The following is a 24,548-nucleotide window of genomic DNA, read 5'->3' on the forward strand; positions in this document are numbered from 1 at the left end:
CGATTTGAATCGATTTGACAGCACTAATATATATATACAGTACTTTTGATATCTATATCAAAAGTACCGTTGTCAAAAGTACTGACTTCGGTACCAATCGGTACTGAAATTTAAAAAATGTGACGCTTTAATCGCTGTTGAGCGGATTCGTAAACACCTCTGATTGGCCTGTTTGTTCATGTGGTCATCGGTCTGTGATTGGCTACAATGATCAATGCACAGGAGCGTTTGAAAGCAAAAGGAAGTGTTTGGCATGAATGTTTTTTTGTTTTTCTCCCCCCAAACCAGTTCAGCGGAAATCTTGACCTGGAATCAATTCTAAAGATTTCATTCGTCATGTCAATCACAGTAATAATTGCGTACACCAAACACTGATCCCTAAACCTACCCATCACTGTAACCTCAGCCAATGAAATTGGTTGCAGGGCGGGATTTCCGCTAAACTGGTTTGGGGAAAAAATCACGCATTTTGAAAGCGGGAGTGGGAGCATTTAAAAGCAGCCGTTTATCAGCGGACGCCTGCTTTCAAACACTCCTGTGTGTATCTGTGTAAATGCTCGGTGAAGAGCGTCATTGATGACTATTTACAACGTTTTTGAGGCACTGATCATTGTAGCCAATCACAGACATATCTGATGAGCGTGTGAACACAATGGTGATATGTTTGTGTGTGTGTGTAAAATATATATATATATATATATATATATATATACACATACACACACATATATTATAAACACACATATATATTATACATGTGTTTGTCTGTGTATGTATATATACATATGCGCACACACAGACATATATATAATATATATAAATGTAATAATATATATACACATACATATATATATTATGCAAACAAACTTTTATGTTAGATGCGATTAATCGCGATTAATAAATTTGACAGCACTATTACAAATACAAACTTTTCTGAGTAACATGCATCGATGGATTGTGCACAACATGAAACTTGCATTAAAAAAGTAAACTCTAAAGCTAAGGCGTCCTCTAAAGTGATGCACTCTATTTTTGCCTGAATGTAGCTTTGTTTCAAAGCAGAATTGCTCTAAAGATATCAAACCCTTACTGCGGACCACCGGAAACCCTTATAAGGGTGTTGTGTGGGGCATGCCTGTGTGTGTGTGTGTGTGTGTGTGTGACTACACTGGCAAAGCCTAACGGTTTACACAAGCGAAGCTCGATCTAGCTGTTGCTAGGGCAACAGGAGCAGCATGAGTCTGTGTGTGCAGGTGCCGTTCCTGTGTCTGACTGCGGGAGGAAGCGGGGAGAGAAAGAGAGGGCTTTTTTCTTTTTTTAGGAAGGAGGATTGACTCTGTGAACGATTGATTATCTGTGGGAGAGACCCCAACGGGAACGAAAGGATGACGATACAGGAGAAGAATGGTTTGAGAGAGAAAGAAGGGTAGTTTGATAGAGAGGCAGTCCTGAACGGGAGCCCAAGGACCCAGCGGGAGTCCGGTAACCCAAGTGACTTTCATACAGAGAAGAATGGAGAGGAAAAAAAAGACGTATTACAGAAAAAGGATGCAGTGATAGAATGAATTCAGCAACTCCTAGAGAAGCAGATGTGATGGATGCTCCAAAAATGAGAAAAAAGCACATGAAAGTAGTCCATATTCAAAGCCATACACTTTTGGGAGATTTTTATGTTTAGGGTGAGCTGTTCCTTTAAGGACTTGTTTATGTGTGCATGTGTACTTAGATCTCACAGCCAGAAGAATCTGCTGCCTGCGCTGCTCTCTCTCTCTCTCTCTCTCTCTCTCTCTCTCTCTCTCTCTCTCTCTCTCTCTCTCTCTCTCTCGTGTGTTTTCAGAGGCGCACAAAAGCAGATTCCCCCAGCACAATGCCAGATTCACCCGGTCCGTTCTGGAAATTCCTCCAGTTCTGACGGGGCATCTGGGCTTCTCCAGGAGCTTTGCCAACCGCTTTCCTGCTTCATTCAGACAGCTCCAGTCCCTCGTGTCTTTCCTGAGGTCACAGTCATAACAGACAACACAAAGACTGTTGTACGTGAATATAAGCAAGTGTTTTTGGCAGATATCATACAGTTGGTTGAAGCAGATTTTGGAGGTTTTTAGCACTGCTGATATATGATGCAGATTAAATATGAATTTAATTATATCACATGAGATGCAAGTCATTTTAACATTTTTGTGTACATTTATTTAAATTTCAATTCTTTAAAGGTTTTTAAAAAAAAAGAGAGTAAGTTTTAAAAAAAAGAGGGAAAAAAAGAAAAGAAATGAATACTTTTATTCAGTAAGGATGCATTTAATTGATCAAACGAGATCAAATGATCAAAATGATTCAAAGATTTCTATTTAAAATAAATGCTTGAACTTTGTATTCATCAAAGAATCCTGAAATTTTTTGACAATTTCCCTAAAAAATATTAAGCTGTTTTCAACATGGATAATGTTTGTTGCCATCACAGAAAAAAATTGCATTTTAAAATGTATTTAAATATAAAGTTATTTTAAATTGTAATTTTTTTTCAATAATTTTTGATCAAATACATGTATCCTTGATGAGTGTAAAAAAAAAAAAAAAAAAAATCTTATTGACCCCAACCTTTTGAACCATAGTGTATTTAAATGTTATTTCACATCAAAAATATTTGAAATTTGAGATATATCAGTATAATCTCTCTCTATTTTGAAACAGCTCATTGACCTTCATCAAACTGATAAAATGCATGAGCTATATCACACGAGTAACAGAGACAAATTGTAAAATAGCTATGATTAAATATGAGTCACATATTTCAGGTCTAAACAACTACATTCTCGCCTAAAAAAAAAACTCTTAAAACTACAGTTCGTGGTACAAGTGTAGTATTCGCAAAAATTACGGTGAATTTGCTCGGCCGCCATGACAGTGGCTTCAAGTGGAGTGATACAAACGGTGAAAAGGTAAGAGTGCTGTTATCACTAGAATATCGCACGGCTCTCAGCCAATCAGATTCGAGAACCAGAAAGAACTGTTGTATAAATAGTAATATAGCATTATAATAAGGCTGATAATCTAATAATTGCAAACGTCTGGCTGATTAAGATTTTCAGGCTTTGGTGTGTCTGAAACACATTCAGTTGATGTTAAGTTTTGCTGCAGTGAACTCTAACACAGGCATCCATTACCCAATGAGATTCGCGGACATGCCCAGCTTTTAAAAATCCAATTTGTGATTTTCCTGCTTTTTTTTTTTTTAACACTTTCAAAATGGATATTGTTCATTCCCTTCTCTCAAATGCTTTGTAAAGGATGGCCAGGAATAGATTCAGATGTTTCCTTCTGTGTTGCCATCACATACTTTCTCTTGCCCTTTGACCTCATGTTGCAGTCTGTCTCTTAAAGTAAATGTTTGTGTGCATGTGCAAGTGTAAATGTGTAAAATACGACTGTTTCCCTTTAAAACGGATTCACACCCTCAGTGGAAGAGAGCCAGAGCGAGTCTTGACCCTCGCCACAATCTGTCCACCAGCAGGATGCCTCCTCTCTCTCTGTCTCTGTCTTTAGCCTTGGCTTTGTCCTTGTCCTTGAATTTTCTGTTATTTTCAGCTCAGAATGCCTTAATAAGGTCATGTAATATAACATAGAAAACTGATTCAGAAACATTCAGCTCTCTCCAGCTTTTATATTTTATTAAAGCATAAATTATAATGGAAATGTTGGGTATTTTTTGGGTAAATTGGGTATTTTACACACGTTTTTCTCTCTCACTCACTCACTCACTCACTCTCTCACACACACACACACACACACACACACACACACACACACACACACACACACACACACACACACACACACTATAGAGCTGTATTTTCATAAATACTACAAGAGCTATCAGAAAGTGTCTGAATGAACCATTGCGTTTGTGAAGTGCTTTTCAGACAAGTGAAGTGTTTTACTTGTAAATGAGATTCAGCGCATTATTATGAAAGTGAAGCACCTTGTGGATGATGCAAGACTGTCAGCGAGTTCCTGTCCAATCAAACGCGTCAGCGGAGACGAGGAACTTTCGGCTGATGGATGTGTGTGCGTTTGAAGTGTCGTTCAGATCGACAGTGCTGCTCGTGCTGTTCACTGCAGGGTCAGAAGTTTATGGCAGATGTTAGTATTGATTGTGTAGGCCGACACACACTGTATACCGCATGTTCACGATACCTTTGAACATGAAGCTGCATTCGCTGCAGCTTTTGAATGAAACAGAATGTTCAGATGGAAACAATGTAGGGCGGAGCTTCATTTTGTACTTTGAAATTTGATTGGATCGGATGGGTTCTGATGTTACTGCACTGTAAAAAATATTTTCATGATTTGTTATCACAACATTTTTTCTTTTGTCAAATCAACTTAGATAATTAATGTGTTCAGATAACACAATATTTTGAGTTTCTGTTGATTTAAATCGATCGCCTTCATTGTACTCAAATTTTTAATTTCATTGAACTCAAAATTTTAAGGCAACCAGGTAACTTACTTTTTTAAGTTGAACCAACAATTCTTTTTTATAGTGTGGTTAATATAAATTTTCCTCGCCCCACCCAGCTATTATTATGTCTTCAGGAAAAGAAATATTACTGTTTATTGTTATTAGTATTATTATTATTAAGGCCGTAAACAGTCATTCTTTTAAAGCAGGGTTATTTTAGTATTATTTATGTATTCTTATAGTTTTTATAGCTTTTATATTTAAATTATTTACTGTAATTTGTAGTAATTTTATGTGCTTGTCTATTTTATTTTTTTAAATATTAGTATTTAGTTTATCATTTTAGTTTCAGTTTTTTTATTTCCAGTTAATAATTTTAGTGCTTCAGCTTATTTCAGTTCTAATGTTTTGTTTAGTTTAGGTTTTTCATCTAATATTTAAGTATCTTCATGCCTTATAGTCACATTTTATTTTATTGCAGCTTTATTTCAATTAACATAAATGTTGTATTAGTTTTATTATTAATTTTTAGATAATTACCCTATGTTTAAGTTGATGTAAATTGCCATTCTCAACTAATTTGACTTATTATGGATATTCAATAATAATAAAAAATGTAGGTTGGGAATTCTGCAGCATATTAATCTTTGTTAATTTCAACATTTACTAATACATTAATAAAATTAAATGTTGTATTTAACATTAGTTAATGCACTGTGAACTAACATGAACAAACAATGAACAGCTGGATTTTTATTAACAAATACTCTTAACAAATGTATTAGTTCATGTTAGGTAATAAATTAACTAATGTTAACAAATGAGATCTAATTGTAAAGTGTTAAAATTATATCTATTCTTATCCAGGAAATTAAACTCTATTCCTTTTAACCCAGCAGAAAATACCTATTGAAAGTCTGAAGATGAGTGTGCGATGGCATCATAATTATATTTCTGGTTTATTATGATGAAAAGGGTGTGAACTAAATGATTTGAGAGGCGTGTATGATTTAAATCGAAGAGCTTGTGGAATATAATAATGCTCAGTATTGATTTCTGCAGAGAAAGTGACCGACAGGGCGTGCTTGGGAATAACTCGCGCTCACAGAAGGAGCAGAGATTGATTGCTGAATGAGTGCTAAAGAGGCACGTGAAGGTGTGAATGTAGAAACGAGATGAATGGGGAGAGATTATGAGCAGGAAAGGGTTAAACCTTTCTGCTGTGAACACAGAGAGTGAGCTGGGATGAATGGATGTTTGGGGAAAAAAACGAAAGACAGATGTTGATTGGCAGAGAGGGATGAATGGGGAAGAGGTGGATTCGTGTGAAGCGGGAGATGTGGTTGCGGTTCATGCATGTTCTCATTTGCCCTCTAGCAGAGCTTCATCCTCTTGCGTAACGGGGGCCGTTCCTTCAGCAGCTGTTGCCATGGGAATTCTGGAGAAGGGGGGTGCGAGCATTCCTGTGAATCTCCTCTGAGTCTTCCCTCTTCTTTCCCTTTCATACATCAACAGATTAGAATCAAATTAGTTAGAAACCATGCATTTCCTGTTGGGAGAACACAAGGGCGGCACCCAAACACATCTGACAGTTTGAAATAAAAACAATGACTCTGGTTGTGTTTGCAGTGGAAGACTAGAGTACTGCGCACTAAAGATTGTTTACTACATACTGTTTATTTTTTTCTACCGTTCATAATTTTGGAAAGAAATTCATACTTCTATTCAGCAAGGATGCATTAAATTGATCAAAAGTGACAGTAAAGACATTTACAATGTTACAAAAGATGAAAATATGAAGCAGCGCAACTGTTTTCAACATTGATAATAATCATAATTGTTTCTTGAGCAGTAAATCAGCATATTAGAATGATTTCTGAAGAATCATGTGACACTGAAGACCGGAGTAATGATGCTGAAAATTTAGCCTATATTGGATTGCCTAAGCTCTTAAAAGGACAGCAACCTACATGCTGCTGTCTGTCATGTTAATCAAAGAACAAAAGACAAAGTGAAAATCCCTCGCTGCTCTTGACTGGAAAACTTTTGTAACTGTAATTAGGCTATAAACATCAATCTGTATTTCATTTTTACAATAAACTATTCAGTGTTATTTTACATTTGATTTCTTTCATTTCTGTATTATTTCTTACCTGAATACTACTGTTAAACCCACCTGAAAAACTTAAAACATGTTTATTTAATTTGTCTCTTTATTCTATTGTATTTATTTGTGCCATTGCTTGCAATTTGTTTATTTGTTCTTATTTTATTACTGACTGTTTACTTGTCTTTCTTTGTAAATGTAGTTCAATCATTTAAATAAAGCCCCCTTGTGCTATGTGTAAGCTATTACAAAAAAAATACCCAAATTATCAAAAAAATTATGAGATATTAACAAATTATCTGTATAATGGTATGGCAGTTTTCCCCCGTGGTATCGGAAATGGTATTAAATATATCGATATTTTTCAAGGTATCGTATCGAAGTTGGAAATTCCAGTATTGTGACAACACTACACCGTTGTTGCTTGCGAAACAAAACAGCGGCACTGTGGGTGGAAACGTGCAGATTAAGGGGAGGTAATATTATAATAAGATCCCCTTCCTACGTCACAAGGGGAGCGAAATCTCCTTTCACGTTTTCTGGGTTGGTAGATACACCAGGGGCCTTATTATAGCACTTAAACACAGACAAAGTCAGATTTTCATGATATGTCCCCTTTAAAAAAAATCTAAAGAACCCTTTTCCTCTATAAAGGACTTTTTTTGGAATGGAAAGGTTCCATGGATGTACAAACCCGATTCCAAAAAAGTTGGGACACTGTACAAATTGCGAATAAAAAAGGAATGCAATAATTTACAAATCTCATAAACTTATATTTTATTCACAATAGAATATAGATAACATATCAAATGTTGAAAGTGAGACATTTTGAAATGTCATGCCAAATATTGGCTCATTTTGGATTTCATGAGAGCTACACATTCCAAAAAAGTTGGGACAGGTAGCAATAAGAGGCCGGAAAAGTTAAATGTACATATAAGGAACAGCTGGAGGACCAATTTGCAACTTATTAGGTCAATTGGCAACATGATTGGGTATAAAAAGAGCCTCTCAGAGTGGCAGTGTCTCTCAGAAGTCAAGATGGGCAGAGGATCACCAATTCCCCCAATGCTGCGGCGAAAAATAGTGGAGCAATATCAGAAAGGAGTTTCTCAGAGAAAAATTGCAAAGAGTTTGAAGTTATCATCATCTACAGTGCATAATATCATCCAAAGATTCAGAGAATCTGGAACAATCTCTGTGCGTAAGGGTCAAGGCCGGAAAACCATACTGGATGCCCGTGATCTGCGGGCCCTTAGACGGCACTGCATCACATACAGGAATGCTACTGTAATGGAAATCACAACATGGGCTCAGGAATACTTCCAGAAAACATTGTTGGTGAACACAATCCACCGTGCCATTCACCGTTGCCGGCTAAAACTCTATAGGTCAAAAAAGAAGCCATATCTAAACATGATCCAGAAGCGCAGGCATTTTCTCTGGGCCAAGGCTCATTTAAAATGGACTGTGGCAAAGTGGAAAACTGTTCTGTGGTCAGACGAATCAAAATTTGAAGTTCTTTTTGGAAAACGGGGACGCCATGTCATCGGACTAAAGAGGACAAGGACAACCCAAGTTGTTATCAGCACTCAGTTCAGAAGCCTGCATCTCTGATGGTATGGGGTTGCATGAGTGCGTGTGGCATGGGCAGCTTACACATCTGGAAAGGCACCATCAATGCTGAAAGGTATATCCAAGTTCTAGAACAACATATGCTCCCATCTAGACGTCGTCTCTTTCAGGGAAGACCTTGCATTTTCCAACATGACAATGCCAGACCACATACTGCATCAATTACAACATCATTGCTGCGTAGAAGAAGGATCCGGGTACTGAAATGGCCAGCCTGCAGTCCAGATCTTTCACTAATAGAAAACATTTGGCGCATCATAAAGAGGAAGATGCGACAAAGAAGACCTAAGACAGTTGAGCAACTAGAAGCCTGTATTAGACAAGAATGGGACAACATTCCTATTCCTAAACTTGAGCAACTTGTCTCCTCAGTCCCCAGACGTTTGCAGACTGTTACAAAAAGAAGAGGGGATGCCACACAGTGGTAAACATGGCCTTGTCCCAACTTTTTTGAGATGTGTTGATGCCATGAAATTTAAAATCAACTTATTTTTCCCTTAAAATGATACATTTACTCAGTTTAAACATTTGATATGTCATCTATGTTGTATTCTGAATAAAATATTGAAATTTGAAACTTCCACATCATTGCATTCCTTTTTTATTCACAATTTGTACAGTGTCCCAACTTTTTTGGAATTTGGTTTGTAAAAGGTTCTTCATGGAACCATAGATAGCAATAAAGAACCTTGATTTTTAAGTTTATGTTAGGATACTATTCTAAACATAGCTTTGATTTTGTTTATTTCTAGTTTTCAGTCAGTGTTTTAGGTTAGTGTATATGGGTCTGTTTGTGATCGTGAATGTGTGAGGGCTTGTTTATAATAATAAGGTTGTGAAAGTGTGTGTGTGTCCTCTGAGCGTGAGAACCGCTGGGCTCTGACTAAACTGCGCCTGAGGTCTGCAAGTGTGTGTAAGTCTAGGTGTATGATGACTAACTCTATATCCATGTGTGTTTCTGTTGGAGTGTGAGAACAGAGCTCATCCACCCATAACACGAAGATCTAGCAGGTGTTAACCAGAGATTCACAGACAGCTGTGTAGGTAAGCGTGTGTTTGTGTGTGTTTGCACACCTTCCGGTGTGTTAGCATCTAGCGCGCACAGGTGTGGGACAGCGGTCCTCTGTCTATATATATGTGTGTGGGCGCAGTTTACCGCAGCAGATGACAGGAACATGTCATGATCGTGACTGGTCATGTTTTTCGTTACTTTTAGTTGTTTTTCAGCTATATAGAGGCTTTTGTGTGTGTGCTATTGTGTGTTGTGTTGCCCAAGAGTTGTGGTCGATGATATGAGTTTCTCATTGCACAATGCTGATTTCTAGCATGTTTTTTACGTAAAATGCAATGTAATATTGGCTAAAAGGAGTGTACACTTTTTATATATTTACATAATATTTATTCAAAGTTTATTATTGTCTGTCATTGAGGCTGTTTGTAGATTTTGACACACATTGAATTTGCACCTCTTTTAATCGGCAAAGTGAGCATGGTTATCGTAATGTAAATCTGTAAATATCAGTTTGCGGTTTATGTCAGTAATCTCATGATGTATCAATGTAATGTAAAGCTCTATACAGCCTAATTAGTTGGTTACTAGCTGATGTTGATGGTCTAAAAACTTAACATTATGTAGGCTAAATATGAATGTTATTTGGCCAATTATTCATTTAAAAGCTTATGTTGATCATTAAAGGGGTCCTTGATTATGATTTCACTTTTTTAACTTTAGTTAGTGTGTAATGTTGCTGTTTGTCAGCTTTGTTGTTGTTAAGCAACCGAAGTGCGAGCTGTTAAAGGGGGCCGGGAGCAGCAGCTCATTTGCATTTAAAGGGACACACACAAAAACGATGTGTTTTCGCCCAAATAGGGGGAAAATTTGACAAGCTATAATAAATAATCTGTGGGGTATATCTGTGGGGTATTTTTTGGGGTATCTGTGGGGAGACTTGTATTACATCTTGTGAAGAAGGGTATAATAGGTCCCCTTAAAAAATACTGTAATGTAAATCTGAATGTGCATCTCAATGTTTTGTGGTTACTATCGGCTAAATGATAAATAATTGTTTAATATGTTGGTCATTTTAAAATATTATTTGATTGTGTTAACAGCCTGTGACATTTCAATATCGTAAACTCAATATCGTAATGTAAAATCATCTTCATATAAATCCCAGAATATCTTCTGATTATTTGGTTATCGGCTGATGTTGATTATCTAAAAACGTTATGTAAATGTGACCAATTATTATGTTGATCATTTCAAATGTCATAATGAATTTAAATGAATATCTCAATGTTTTTTTGGCTAATATTGGCTAATCGGTTAACAACCTCTTAAATTTGTGATAATATTGTGATTTTGATATCGTAAGGTAGTCTAAATCAGTATAGTAGTCTATATAGTAGTCTATATATAGATGGTAGTCTATATCACTATCTCAGAATATCATCTGATTATTTGGTTATTCATCGATAATATCAAAATGTTGTGATTACTGACATCAGATGACAACTGAATAATCAGCCTCAAAATAACATCCAAATGTTGAAATGTAGAAATATCCGCAGATTAATCCATTATTTACCAATGTCGGTAATCTCATAATATTGTTTAATTAATCAGTTAGTGGAATGTGGCATTTCAATATCGCTATATAGTGTAAATCTTGATCTAAATCCCAGAATATCACCTATTTGGTTATCAGCCGATGTTGATAATCTAAAAATGTAGTACCATTATATAAATGTTAATATAGGCTACATTTCAAAATGGTAGCCAATTGTTTGTTGATGAAGTCTCAATGTTGTGATTTACTGACAACTGAATAATCAGCCTCAGAATGATATTCAAATGTTGTAATGTAAATTTTGAAGTATCTGGCAGTTAATCTGTTATTTACCAATGTCAAAATCTCAAAATGCCGTAGTGAAAAGCTGACTGTAAATCACAAAACATTGGCTAATTACTGTAATTGGTCTGGCAGATTTGAGCGTTTTTTGTGTGTGTGTGCATCTGTGCTGGGCTCTGTTTGTCTGTGTACGTCTCTGAGCATGTTTATGTTTATGTTTTCGCGTGGGCGGCCATGCCGTGTGGAGTGTGTGGGCCCGACTCGTGTATTAATAGGAGTGTGTGGCGGTACCGTGGGCGGCGACACTCCGCAAGTGGGTTAGAAGCTAATCTGATGCTGACAAACTCTCGGCTTCCACCGCTGTGTGCGTGGCTCGAAGCGTTCAGCTGAAGGAATTAGGCAGCCAGCTTTTTATAGACCTTCCGTCCTGCTTTGTGTCTCTCTCTCTCTCTCTTATTCGCTGAGAGAGGAAGTCAGCGTGGCGGTAGTCAGGGCTTTCCCTGATTTAGCGCAGGGATTAATAACACTGAAAAAAGTAGTTGGGGAAAAAAAGAGCAGAGGAGGAGGAGACACCGAGATACAGGGAAGGAGGGAAGGAGGGAGGGTTGGTAAACGGTAGCTTTTACACAAGCGAGAGAGTGAGTGAGCTATCAACACCCAGCCGGCTTTTCAGTCGAAAGCGAAAGAAACAGAAAGAGAGAGTTTCTAGGCGAGGTCTGTCCGCTGTCTGTTGTGGTCGGAGGTGGTTATGCGGTCGGTGTGTGTTTAAGAGAGAGAGGACACACTCTGAGGGGAGTCCAGGTGTTCCCCAGCGGCGTTCCTCTGCGATTCAGGGAAATCCAGCTTGTCCTGATACAGACACACTTTCACTGGAAGACAAAAAAACTGATCCAGCCCTGCCATCACTATATCAACTCTGCTCAGGTACTCTGTGTGAAGGTGTGCGATCATATGTTTACCTCCTTTCTTGTGTTGGCTTCTTTTTTTTCTAGTCTTGACTAGACTAGATTTGGTTTGAATGATTGGCTGTTCACCTGTCTTTACATACATTAGTATTTTTGACAGTATTGCACAATGGACCAGCTTTGTTTATTCACATTTTTTAATTATTTATTTAAAGTGTTGCACGATTGGCCAACTTAACGTTTGTGTTTTTTGGAGTGTTGCATGATTGGTCAGCTATATATTTGCATTTAATGAAAGTGATGCACAATTGGGTCAGCTTTGCATTTATTTATTTGTTTGTGTAACATTATTGCTTGATAGGTCAGCTTAATGTTTGTTTTTAATTGTTGCCCAGTTGGCCCATATTACAGTTGTATTTTTTTTTTTATTGTTTTTTAACTATGCCAGTTAAATGCTTTATGGTATTATTATATACTTTATATTTTTGTAAGTGTGCCACTGACCAGATTTGTGTTCAATCTATTTTTATTTTTTTACTGTTCCACTTTATATATGTATTTTATAAAAGCATTGCACAATTGTTAAGTTTTGAATTTGTGTTTTGTTTATTTTAAAATATTGGTTGATAGGTTAGCTTAATGTTTGTAATTTTTGATTGTTAGCTGATTGGGCAGTATTAAAACTGTTTTTTTTTTTTTGGTTGTTTTTTTAAATGTTGCATAACTAGGCTAGTTTGGAATAATATATATATATATATATAAAATATTTAATGTTGCACAATTGGCCAGCTTTGTGTGCTTTTTTTTTTTTTTTGTCAGCTTTATATATTCATTTTATGAAACTGTTGCATGACTGGTCATCTTTTTTTAAATTAATTCATATTTATGCTAGTTTGCATACATTTGCCTTTTTTTAATTATTGCATGATATTTATTTTATTTCTAAATGTTGCATAATTGGTCAGCTTTTGATAATGTACATTTGGCCAGATTTACGTGGCTCTTTTAAGTTTTTGATTTATCTTATGTTTGTATTTATTTGTTTTGTTTTTTTTACTTTTTTTATTCTGTTTTTCTTGTGTATGTCAGTCGTCATGTCAGGATTACTGTAGGTTAGCTTATGGTCGATTAGTGCAGCAAGGTCATGAGTCTCTCCTGTCTGCTCTAATGGTTAATAGTCTTAATAGGGTGGCCTACTTTAATGCTGACCAGTGTCAGAACAACACGCTACATGCTCTTTATTTTATTTTTGTTGCCTGGCTGTTTTATTAAAGACTCACGATAGCCTTTAGGAGTCGTGATTGAGGCTCTGCAGGGGTCACAGGGGAATATTTCCCCTCCTCCACCCCGAGGGCCGAATAACTGGACTGGGTGGAGAGGATCAGCCCAGAATGGATGAACGGTTATGTAACAGAGTCAGAGATGGACGTAATGCTGCAAACACACAGCACAGACCTGGCTCGAGAGTTCTGGTTTACATTAACACCAGAAAGACAAATGACCCCCATTAGCAGGCAAAAAGTATTGTTAACACAGTCACAGGACGTTTCCTGCAACCATGTGTGTGTTAAGTAAGAGAGTTTGTTTTGAAATTGGCATTTGATGGGCCGCAGCTGAAGCTGTGAGATCTTTATCATGTGGATGAATGGACAGAGAAACAGATAGAGAGAAAGACATGGAGCTCTGAGTATGAATTAAGTTAGCAAAATAATATTTGTTTATGCAGGACTCAACAGTAAGGATGACCAGATGTCTGAGCAAATGGAAATTAAATGATCCTGTCGGCCAGTGTTGTGTCACTATATCTCACTGACTTATTGATCTTTTATTGCAGTTTTTCAAACACTAATATATATATATATATATATATATATATATATATATATATATATTTGTTTTTTCACCCATATATTCCCCAATAATTGTAATCGGTGTACCCACTGGGCGTAGACCACTTTAAAAGTTAGACATCAACATAGAAGTAGATAATGAAACTGAGAGAAACTGAGGAAGGACAGCAGAAAGAAAAGACGAGAGAGCGTCTCTGTGGGAGCATAGAAAAGAGAAAAATGATGTGCAGTTGAGGTGCATTGCGGAAGAGGTGAAGATGAAGGGAGAGATGGATAATTGTTATTTGTAGATTCTCCATATCGCTCGTCTCACAGGGTTTGTTTTGCCGTGTTAGATTACATAATGCTGCCTCCAGCCAGGCTCTAATCGGAGCGGGAAAACACGGAAAACAACTCACAAACACACACACACACACGGCTGTTCCGACGGTCTGTAACTCGTCATGTTGCTTTGGCTGACACTCTGAAGCGCCAGGCAGCCTGACATACACACACTCACACACATGCTGCTGTACGGCGAAAAGAGCCAACAGAAATCAAATGATGTTCTCATAATATTTTCCTGTAATCTACTGAAACAGATTTTGTATATTGGCTGTATCCTAATTCAAATGGATCCTAGTCTCTTAAGACTAGGATAAGTGTAATGTTTTCAGTGGACTTTAAAAAAATATGCATTTGGTGCATGATTTTTTTGGCTAATATTACCCATAGCCCCTTGCGCTATGAAGGAGGAGGAGTTTCTGACAGTTCTCTATAACCAGGGTCTAAAATTATTACTTGCTAAGTGCCGTATAAGCAGTGTTGGGGAACGTTACTTTTAAGAGTAATGCATTACAATATTGTGTTACTCCCTAAAAAAGTAACTAATTGCGTTACTTAGTTACTTTTTATGGAAAGTAGTGAGTTACATTACTCTTTTTTTTTTTCTTTTTCTCACCTGGGCTGGGCTTGCTTGTTTTTTTAATAACAAAAAATATCTATTTTTGGCAAATGTAAAGGCCCTTTCACACCAAAAGTGAAATGGATAAGCCTCAGTCTGAAGGAAATGCAAATTCACACCTGTACAGTAGAGGGCGCTGCTCAAACAAACCTTTCAGCTGTGCTGCCGTTCTGATTGAAGAAGATAGTGTACAGGAGAATAAAGTTCAATGCTCTTACTTCAGCAATAAAAATTAAAAAAAATAAAACACAAATGTGATGTTTATCTAAAGTCATTTTTGCTTATTAATATGGTTGAATTGGATCAAAGAAGGTCAGCAGTAAAGACATTGGTTAATAAAGTGAGATTAAATACATAAAGTATATTTGCTTAATTTAATATATTTAATTATTAGGTTTGTGTAAAATTCTGAGATTGCATTTCACTGTTTTTATTAATTTTGAGGAATACTGAATGTTTTCGTGCAAGTGAGATGAGTAAATGCATGTTCACATTTAATCTAGAATTACAATAACCATCGTGTTCACACAGAACACACAACACCTCTGACCTTTATTTCTCTCAACATGGGGACAGGAGAGCTGTCAGTCAATAAATGGGAAAAAAATAACTTGCGTTACTTATTTGAAAAAGTAACTTAGATATTTTGTTGTAAATTTAAAAGTAATGCGTTACTAGTTACTTGAAAAAGTAATCTGATTACTTAACTCACGTTACTTGTAATGCATTACTTCCAACACTGCATATAAAAGTACAAGTTGGCTTCGTTGAGTGCATAAAATGTTAATTTGCAGCTTGGTAACTTCACAAAGATTTTCAGAAATATAGATATTTAATACGTTCATGTTGAATTGTGAGTGAAAAGGTGATCTTATTTTACTGCAGAAATTGCATGTTGTGAATTTTAATTACAATTTGTAGTTCATTTCAGTGGAAAGGGTGTCATCACAGGTATATTTTTTTTTCCCCCCTCAAGAATTCCGTGTGGGAACATGTAGAATCATCCTTGAGTCAATTCAGAAGAACAAAATCACAATACGTCATGTGGATTTACAATACAGTCTAAACACAAATCGTGTTCATACTTCAGAATCAAAATGAGTGTGATTTGAGTGAACAGTCACTGATGTGTTTTTATCTAGAGCAAGTGATATCAGGTGGGAGTCACAGGAAGTAGGTCTCAGGTCAGTATGAAGGTGTTGATGGCATGAGGATGCGATAGTGTGTTCGTATGAAGACAGGAAGTATAAACTTCAGATGAACCAGCCAGAGAGACTTTCAGTTATTCACAAACAGGCAGGAGGAGCCTAGAGAGACAGAGAAACAACCTGTCACCTGTCTCCCGAGGCACACACACACACACACACACACATGCAGGAAGTCTGATGATTAGTGTGCAGTACAATTGACACCATAACATGACTAGTGCTATTACTCATTCTTGGGTTTAATAAGCTTTGCAATGTAACTCTGCAACATTTGTGCTTCAGACATAAATGATTACTCAAATTGTGTGTCTGTGTGTGTTTTTTTTTTTTTTTTTTTTCTGAGGAGAGGTGAGCTGTTACAGTACTAAGAAAATGATTGATTGTACATTTTTCACCTGGCAGATGATAAAACAAAAACATCCTAATTGACTTGCATTGTAGACGTGAGTCAAATCTAGAGATCACAATATGACAGAATATCACTGAGACTTGAGCCTGTCATGTCATGTCAAGTCAAGTCAGGTCACTTTTATTTATATAGCGCTTTATACAATACACATTGTTTCAAAGCAGCTTTACAGTGATAGCAGGAAAATAATGGATTTTGGCTGTTGTTCAGCTGAAGGTGTCAAATCAATCAAATTTTGAAAAAAAACTTCCTGGCTCAAATTTTTGATTTTGTTAATATTTTTTTCTGTAGAAAGCCAAAATATTAAATGTCACAGATGTATATTTACTGAGTTATCCACTATTTTGTAGAGGTCAAAATGACAATTTTCACCTGAGATTTGGAGTCAACTTACAGGGATGTAAAAAGGACTTTAGAAATTTGAACATGGAGCTGCTTTGAGATCCCATATCTATGGGACTGAACTATATAGGGCCTTAAAAATGAGGAATACAAAAGAAAAGTTTATTAACAATGAGAATCTTGAAGGATATTAAGATAACTTGAGTACTTTTAGAGTTACAGGCATGCAAAATACCACATTTATGGCACTCAGGTATGTTCTATGCAAATTGAGTTGATAGAAAAACACGAGATACACTTCCAGTTTCAACATTATTTGTTCTTCAGATATTCCTCTTTGAAAGAAAAAAGTATCTGCTGTTTGCAAAGTGATCCACATTTGGTTTTTGACCACTGAAATTGTGTACAATTTACTCATGGAGCTGCATTAAGATCTCCAAATCTCTTTGATTGAACCATCGAAGGCCTTTAAAATGAAGATACCAAAAGGAAAGTTTGTTAAGAACCAGAATCTAAAAGGATATTAAGATATCTTTAAAACTTCTTGAGTTACAGGCATGCAAACTTGAGGCAAAAAACACAAGAAGTGTTCACTGTCAGCGTATAATGAAACAAAGATTGCTAAAGTCAACAGATTATACTATTTAGGTTTGTCTTTCTACAGAAAAAAATATTAACAAAATCGAAAATTTGAACCGGGGACCTCTGGTTGAGTTGACACGGAATGACACTGAAGTCAGTTCAGTGTTGAACTGATTTCAGTTCAGTTCATATAGACTATCTGTCTATCTATCTATCTTTAGCTGTCTTATCTGGTTTAAGTTGGACATAGCTGAATTAAACTGGTCAAACTGGTCTCCCAGCATGGCCAAGCTGGTGTTTAGGCGGTTTTAGCTGGTTGGTCAGCTATTCTCTCAACCCGACTAGCTAAAGTGATCAAAACCCTTCTGCAACCAGCTTGCTAAACCAGCTATGACCAGGTTGGAAGACTAACAAAGACCAGCCAATAAGCTACACACTATTCTTTATCTGAGCTCATATTTCCTTTAGGAAATGTGAATCTATAGTTTGAAAAGAAGCCTACAGTTTGATATTATGTCTACTGTCATTAAATTTAACATAGTCTGTATACCAATCGGTTTCCTTCCCTATACTTTTCTATAGCAACGCTTTGAAATTTCATAATGTTATAATCAAGTTTACCCAGCAGTGAGAGAATTCCATGAATGAATGCCATGAACAGCGCTGTACTAATGAGCTCGGAGGGATTAGCATGTCTCTCTAAACATGACCCATGCCGAATCCCCTCGGCTGACCCGTAACACACAGAGTTCACTGCCTTTTTAGCGCTGCCTCGTCATAATTCCACCGCTATTGACTTGACTAAATCCATTTAACGGGGGAAATCACAAATTCTCTTTCACATTAGAGGTGGCTAGTGCGGGTAGTAGTTGTTGACGGGTGCTGTGTGGAGAAATTAATGGGTTTCGAGTGGGAGGAGGTGGGGAGCGACATGAGAGGTTTCGCTAATTTAATGCGTTTGTGTAAGACCAGAGAGAAATCCTGCCCTCGATCCTTCTGACATGTGATTCGTCAAATGGCCTCATTTAACATAATGTCATGTGACGACAATGTAGCATATTGCTGTTTGGAAGAGCTTTTCATGTTTTGTGTACTGTTCTTAAAAAAATATAGTGTGCAGTATGCTTGTATTCTATTGAAGCTCATGACCAAAAGTACTATGTATAATGTCATTAAAATTTAAAGCTGGACAGAAAATCTGTTTAATTCATTAGAATATGGTTCAAAAGTTGGGGGTGGTAAGATTTTTTTTTAAATGTTTTTAATTTTTTTTTTTTTTTTTTTTTTTAAAGATTTTTAAACTTCTCTTCTGCTCATTAAGGCTGCATTTATTTGATTAAAAATCCAGTAAAAGCAGTAATATTGTGAAATATTTTTACAATTTAATTGAACTGTTTTCTGTTTAAATATATGTTAAAATGTAATTTATTCCCGTGATCAAAGCTGAATTTTCAGCATCATTACTCAAGTCTTTAGTGTCACATGATCCTTCAGAAATCATTCTAATATGCTGATTTGCTGCTCAAGAAATATTTCTTATTATCAATTTTGAAATAGAAAAATTGTTACATTGCTGAACTATTCCAGATTTGTGGTGATTAAGTGGGCAACACGGGTTCGATTCCAGCCTGTGACGTGTCTTCTTCCCATTCTGCCGTTTCTGCCAATACAAGGTAGCAAAATCCCAGAAAATAAATGAAAAGAAACTGAAAGGATTCTCCAGTGAAAGCCAGTTGATGCATCTTCACAGCCTTAAACAGTTCGTCTACGAGACGTTGTGTAATTACCGTAAATGGCACGCCAGCTTTCAAAAGAAAGCATTGCCCTTTTCTCCTTTTCATACGGTAATATTAATTTTTGATGAGAGCTGGATTCCTTGGCTTCGCTGGAAGATAAACCTCAGCGGCATAAAGGACGCGAGTGAATGTGCTTTTGTGTTGGTGCGATACAGTCGCGATGACAGCTGCATTCGACACGAACTCCGCGATTCTCTCACAGAGCACCTCTGAAAGGGAATGGTGATGGAAGAGAGTCTCCAGCGTGAGGCCTTTTCTTTTTCTCATTATTCAAACTGTCCTTTTGTCACATTCAGATCGGTTTCAGATTCAAATGCAAAGAGACTCTTACAGCAAAGCTGGATTCAGTCTGAGGGAGTGAGAGAGATTGATTCTCTTTCAAATGTGAGTGTAAAACAGGTATGTTAATGCACAGGTATGCTCATTTCAGACCTTGATGGTTTGCTATTACTTTTCTAAGCAATTGGATGTATGATTTTCAATAGATGTTAACTGTAAACTAGCAAAAAATCCCATAGACTTTAATTTTGAAGATAAGATCTGAGCCCTATCTAGAGACCAGAATATCATAAGTGGGATGGGCTCTTTTTTTAAACATGACTTTATTATGTTATCAAGGTCTGCCCTCATCAAGGTTTGCTTTGGTGGCATTTTGGGTGTTGGTTTGCAACGTCTAACAGACACCTCTGTGTGACTGTTTAACAGTATTTTTTTTAACTAACCAATGAGGGGCTTTGGATAAGCTGCCAAAAATTCCCCTGATATAAAAACATTAGCAGGTTATAAAAGTAGAACACGGGGGATTTCCTAACTATGTTTGTTTGTTTTCACACTTACGTTTACTTTTATTCACATGTAGCCGAAATGAGAACAATTTTGTGTAATTGTGTCATTGAGGTTTGAGTGTGTACAAGTACGTGTAACTGGTTTGGCTGCTATTTGGTTTGTAGATCAAAAATGTTTTTGCATTATAGGTTCTTCAGATCAGTGTTTGGTTTCTGGGTTCTTTAAATCCCCAGAACATTGATGGATTTTGAGAATTAGAGGATAAAAGGTTCTTTGTGGAACTTGTGGAAGGTTCTCCTCTGACATCAGGCTGTTTTTTGTTTATTAGGGTGTTCACACTCATACACACACAGAAATGTTTCCAGAACAATTAAGGCTGAGAGCTTCTTTCTTGCAAAAACAAGTAACAGACTGCAATCTTGTTATCCTGGCTATTTAGATCTGGGATTAGGCCGTGTCTGTTTCCAAACCGAGTGCTGATTGGAAGTGACACTGATTTCCTTTGCCAAGCATCATGGAGTTTTTGCGGTGTCCCAGTCAGGAAAGAGAGGCTGTGTCGACTAAAGTGCTTTTCTGTTTTTCTTTCATTTCTATGAATCAAAACTTTCAAGAGTGAAATCTCATGTAACATGTCAAAAACATGTCTCGTTCAAATCAAAAAACAGAAATGAGAAATTATATTTACTTCAAGAAAATGAAGCCTACACTCTAAAAAAAAAAAAATGCTTGGTTTAAAAAAAAAAAAAGAAAACAAGTTGGGTTGAAAATGGGTTGTTTTAACCCAGCGGTTGGGTTAAATGCTTGTCCAACCTGCTGGGTAGTTTTATTTAACTCGACTATTGTTTAAAATTTACTATATGGCTGGCTTAAAACAAATCCAAAGTATGTTGGAAATTAACATTTTATTAATATGTTTAATAAATGAACATTTATTAAAAAAGTGTAATGAATAATAATTAAACAATAAACATTTATTAAATTGTTTATTAATAAATCTTAACCTTTTGATTATTATTGTAGCCTCTAGTAATTATGTGTCTGATTTTTAATTTCCAACATATTTTTGGTTCATTTTAAGCCAGCATATAGTCATTTTTAAACAGTAGTTGAGTTAAATAAAACTGCCCAGCACGTTGGGCAAACATTTAACCCAACCGCTGGGTTTGTCCATTTTCAACCCAACTTGGGTTGTTTTTAATCCAGCATTATTTTCATAACAGTTAAGCACATTTTGTCCCCATTCTCTTTACTGAAATGCAAAAAAAAAAAAAAAAAAAAAAAAAAAAAATCACAGAATTTTTGTTTAATTGTCATAAAAATATAAATAGAAGAAATAAAAATTGTAAAAAATTAGATCATGACATAGGCTAATATTATATTGTCGCAGTGAAACAAAATCGTATTAGGTTTTTTTTTTTTTTTTTTATGCAAACCATATATATTTATTTAGATTTTGATTGAAGTGTGACCTGGACTTGTTTTTGTGGGATTTACCCTTAAGTGTAATCCTGTAGAATCATGTTTATTGAAATCCCCACAGTCGGATCAGCCCAGGGCTTAGAGGGTTAAACCTGCCTGAGAGAAAGAGAAAGCAAAAGAGGAGAAGTCCAAGAGGGGCGCTCATAAAGGAGGGATTGTGTGGGATTGTGTGAGGCAGGATAGAACAGGATCGCCCACGCCAAGCTCCAGCGCTGATGATGACATCATCTGTTTGTTTGGTCAGGAACGGCTCGGCCTGCCCTGACAGGGATTCCCCGTCCACTCCACATGGACACCATGTGACTTCGCTCTCTGTGTGTGTGTGTGTGGTCCTGGTAAACAAAATGTCTCCACAAAGTTGGCAATATCTGAAATACTTGTCCTTGTGGGGACATTTTTGGGTCCCCATGAGGGTAGGTTAAGGGTTAGGGAAGAGAATATACAGTTTGTACAGTATAAAAATCGTTATATAGAAAATTCTCCCATAAAATCTGGAAACCCAGTGTGTGTGTATGAATGCCTGTGGCGCACAGTCACATTTACACAAGTGCCTCCTATTTTGTGGAGTGAAGGGTGTGGTTGCCTTAACTGGGCAAGCAGGACACTTCTTAGAGAAAGAAGAAATGCACACTTTTGTTTTAAACTTTCACAAGCTAGTTGAGTGAATTTCAGAAAATCTGTCAAGAACTCTACTAGACCATATTTCATCCCGAGAAAAGAGGAAATAAGGAATTATGTTTTGCATAATAAAGCCCATTTTATGGACCATTACATTTTTATGACAAACAAGAGCATTTCTTTCCCAAATTCTCTTTACCTGTAATGTGAAAATTATTATACTTTAAAATTACATTTATTTGCAATAATTTACATCATATTTTTTTCCTGCCTTTAATTAACGCTGATTCAAAAACTGTTAAGTGCGATAAGAGAATCTGATGTTATGGGAGGCGACAGGGAGCAGCTATTCTGCTGTCAGTCAGACAGACGGCTGTAAACGGACAGCCACACACACACACACACACATGCGCAGCTGCACGCTGTTCCAGATCACTCTGGATGCAATATATTATCCTGACACAATGAGGAAATGAAAACTCACTTCAGAGAAGTGTCACAGATTCAAACATGTCAGCTGTGCCTGAAGAAAACAGGTTTGCCAATCTTTTATTTTTTCAATTCTGAAAATATAGTGATTCTATTTTTAGGTTTCTGTTTCATTTCATATATTCTTAATTACAAAACACATGTACTTTTAGGCATTTTAGTTTCTGTTTTAGTTTTTTTATTTATTTATATCTCTTATCTCTGTTGGATACTGTTAAAATGGGAAATGTTATTAATTTCATAATACTGAACTTATGTTTTACTTTTGGTGTGTTTCGGTGAATATCATATTTTCAAGGCTGATTATCAGATATGTTTACAAATTGAGGAATGTAATGAAAAAAGGTATCATTTAATTGAAATAAGGCGTAATTAAAATATAAACACTAGGATTTTGAAATATTCAAAAATGGATCATAAAATCTATCCAGCTAAGATATGACTGGTTAACTTTTAACCTGTTGCATTCTCATGTGTTTTTCATGTATATGGTTGAAAATGTTGAAATAATGACTTGATGGTAAATGGCCTAATTTTAGATTCGGGGAAGCTTCATGTCATTGTCAGTTCACACTCGTGTTTCCCTGTTTTAAGCAGATTCTGATTGTCTTGAGCTTTAACTTCTGCATCTGAAATGTGGAAAAAAAATCACACTCTTTGGGTAAATGTTTGTAATGAACAGTCTCTTTATAGTAAATTGGTATATGTCTTTTTCATTTTTCAAAACGTTCTGAGACCCAGCAATTTATCACTGTCGTAGTGGATGTAAGTTTGTGTCAATAACTTTAAGATCTGAATGAAACATTATATTCTTCACGATTTGATTAAGTGTTGAAATTTTTTTAGCCAAATTAGAAAACTATTTTAAAAAATGACCAAAACTTTGTTTGTTTGATTTTTGGCTGGGTTTCATGTGAATACTCCTAATGCAGATGTCCAAGTTGACAGCGTTTTGGTGCAGTAAATGGTTTGTAAATGTATTATGGAGTGGCCAATATCGTGTTTGACAATTCTGTTTTTATTCACTTTATTCTTGAAGTTCAGTGTTGTTCCTCTACAGTGCTCTGTTTTGGGAGCTGTGGTGTCAGGCTGTAATGCACTTGGTTTGTTTCATTTCTTCTTTATGGGAGGTAAAAAAAAAAAACAGGAGCATGCTATTTTGCGTAAAGGCGCATACTCGACCGCTGAACCAGTGGCGTGATTTCTTTAGCAAGAACAGCTGTTAAGATTGCAGCATCAATATAACACATGCAGCTCATTTTGGTTTTTCCCCAATCTCTCTTGAGCAAATCCACAACACAACAGAGCCAGTTTAAAGATCGGCCTGTGAGTGTAAAGATGCACAATGCGTAAAAAGTGACTCCTACCTCTGAGTGCAGGTGAACTGCAGCGGGAAACGCTTCTACCATGCGGATTCTCTCAAGTCCCTTTGTTAGTCTGTTTAGCATTAGTGTTCATTAATTATTTAATACAACAAGTGTTAGTCTCAGGTAGATCAGCCATTGATGAATAATTAAGGCTGTGAATGAGGTGTGTGTGAGAGAGAGAGAGAGAGAGAGAGAGAGAGAGAGAGAGAGAGAGAGAGACCGCGACCGCGCGGATGAATCACCTCACTCAGCTGGATCCAGCGGGAACGTTCATTGAGAGAACGCAGGGTCATTTATAAAGGGAGTGAGTGGGAAAGATCCCAGCATGAACTGCAGGAGTAACTCAACTGTCCTCTTATCAAAATAGGGATTTATCTATTTTATCTATTATTATTATTATTAATGTCATTGCAAACAAACAAAAAAAATTTATAAACTTCCATGGTTGAATCCAGTTGATTGATTATCCCTAATTGGTGATCTACAAAGAAAAGGGTGAATATATATATATATATATATATATATATAAATTTTTATTTATTTATTTATTCTGGACTGAATTCAGTGTGCGGTCAGCAGTTTTCTTGTTTGTTTGCAAATCCATTATTAGCCGCCCAGAAAACTCTAGCAACTGCATAGATACACCCTGACAACCATCCAGAACACTTTAGTAACCAGCATGGCAGTGCCCTGACAACCATCTAGATCCTGGGGACCCACC

General features: G+C 36.4%; 1 protein-coding gene across 4 annotated transcripts in view; it reads left to right on the forward strand.

The window, feature by feature from the left end:
- hivep1 (HIVEP zinc finger 1) overlaps window positions 1–24,548 on the forward strand; it is a 68,051-nt gene that overhangs the window by 18,269 nt on the left and 25,234 nt on the right. The window contains exon 1 of one of the 4 annotated variants that reach the window (XM_051873670.1): window positions 22,193–22,507. The exons of 2 other annotated variants lie outside the window; for them this stretch is intronic. In XM_051873670.1, the coding sequence (XP_051729630.1) occupies window positions 22,444–22,507 (64 nt within the window). In that variant the 5' untranslated portion in view covers window positions 22,193–22,443. Of the gene's footprint in view, window positions 1–22,192; window positions 22,508–24,548 lie in introns of those variants that run through there. One more of the 4 variants, XM_051873666.1, reaches the window with a different exon arrangement.

The sequence above is a fragment of the Ctenopharyngodon idella genome, chromosome 19, assembly GCF_019924925.1.
Source record: "Ctenopharyngodon idella isolate HZGC_01 chromosome 19, HZGC01, whole genome shotgun sequence".
In the NCBI taxonomy this organism is placed as follows: Eukaryota; Metazoa; Chordata; class Actinopteri; order Cypriniformes; family Xenocyprididae; genus Ctenopharyngodon; species Ctenopharyngodon idella.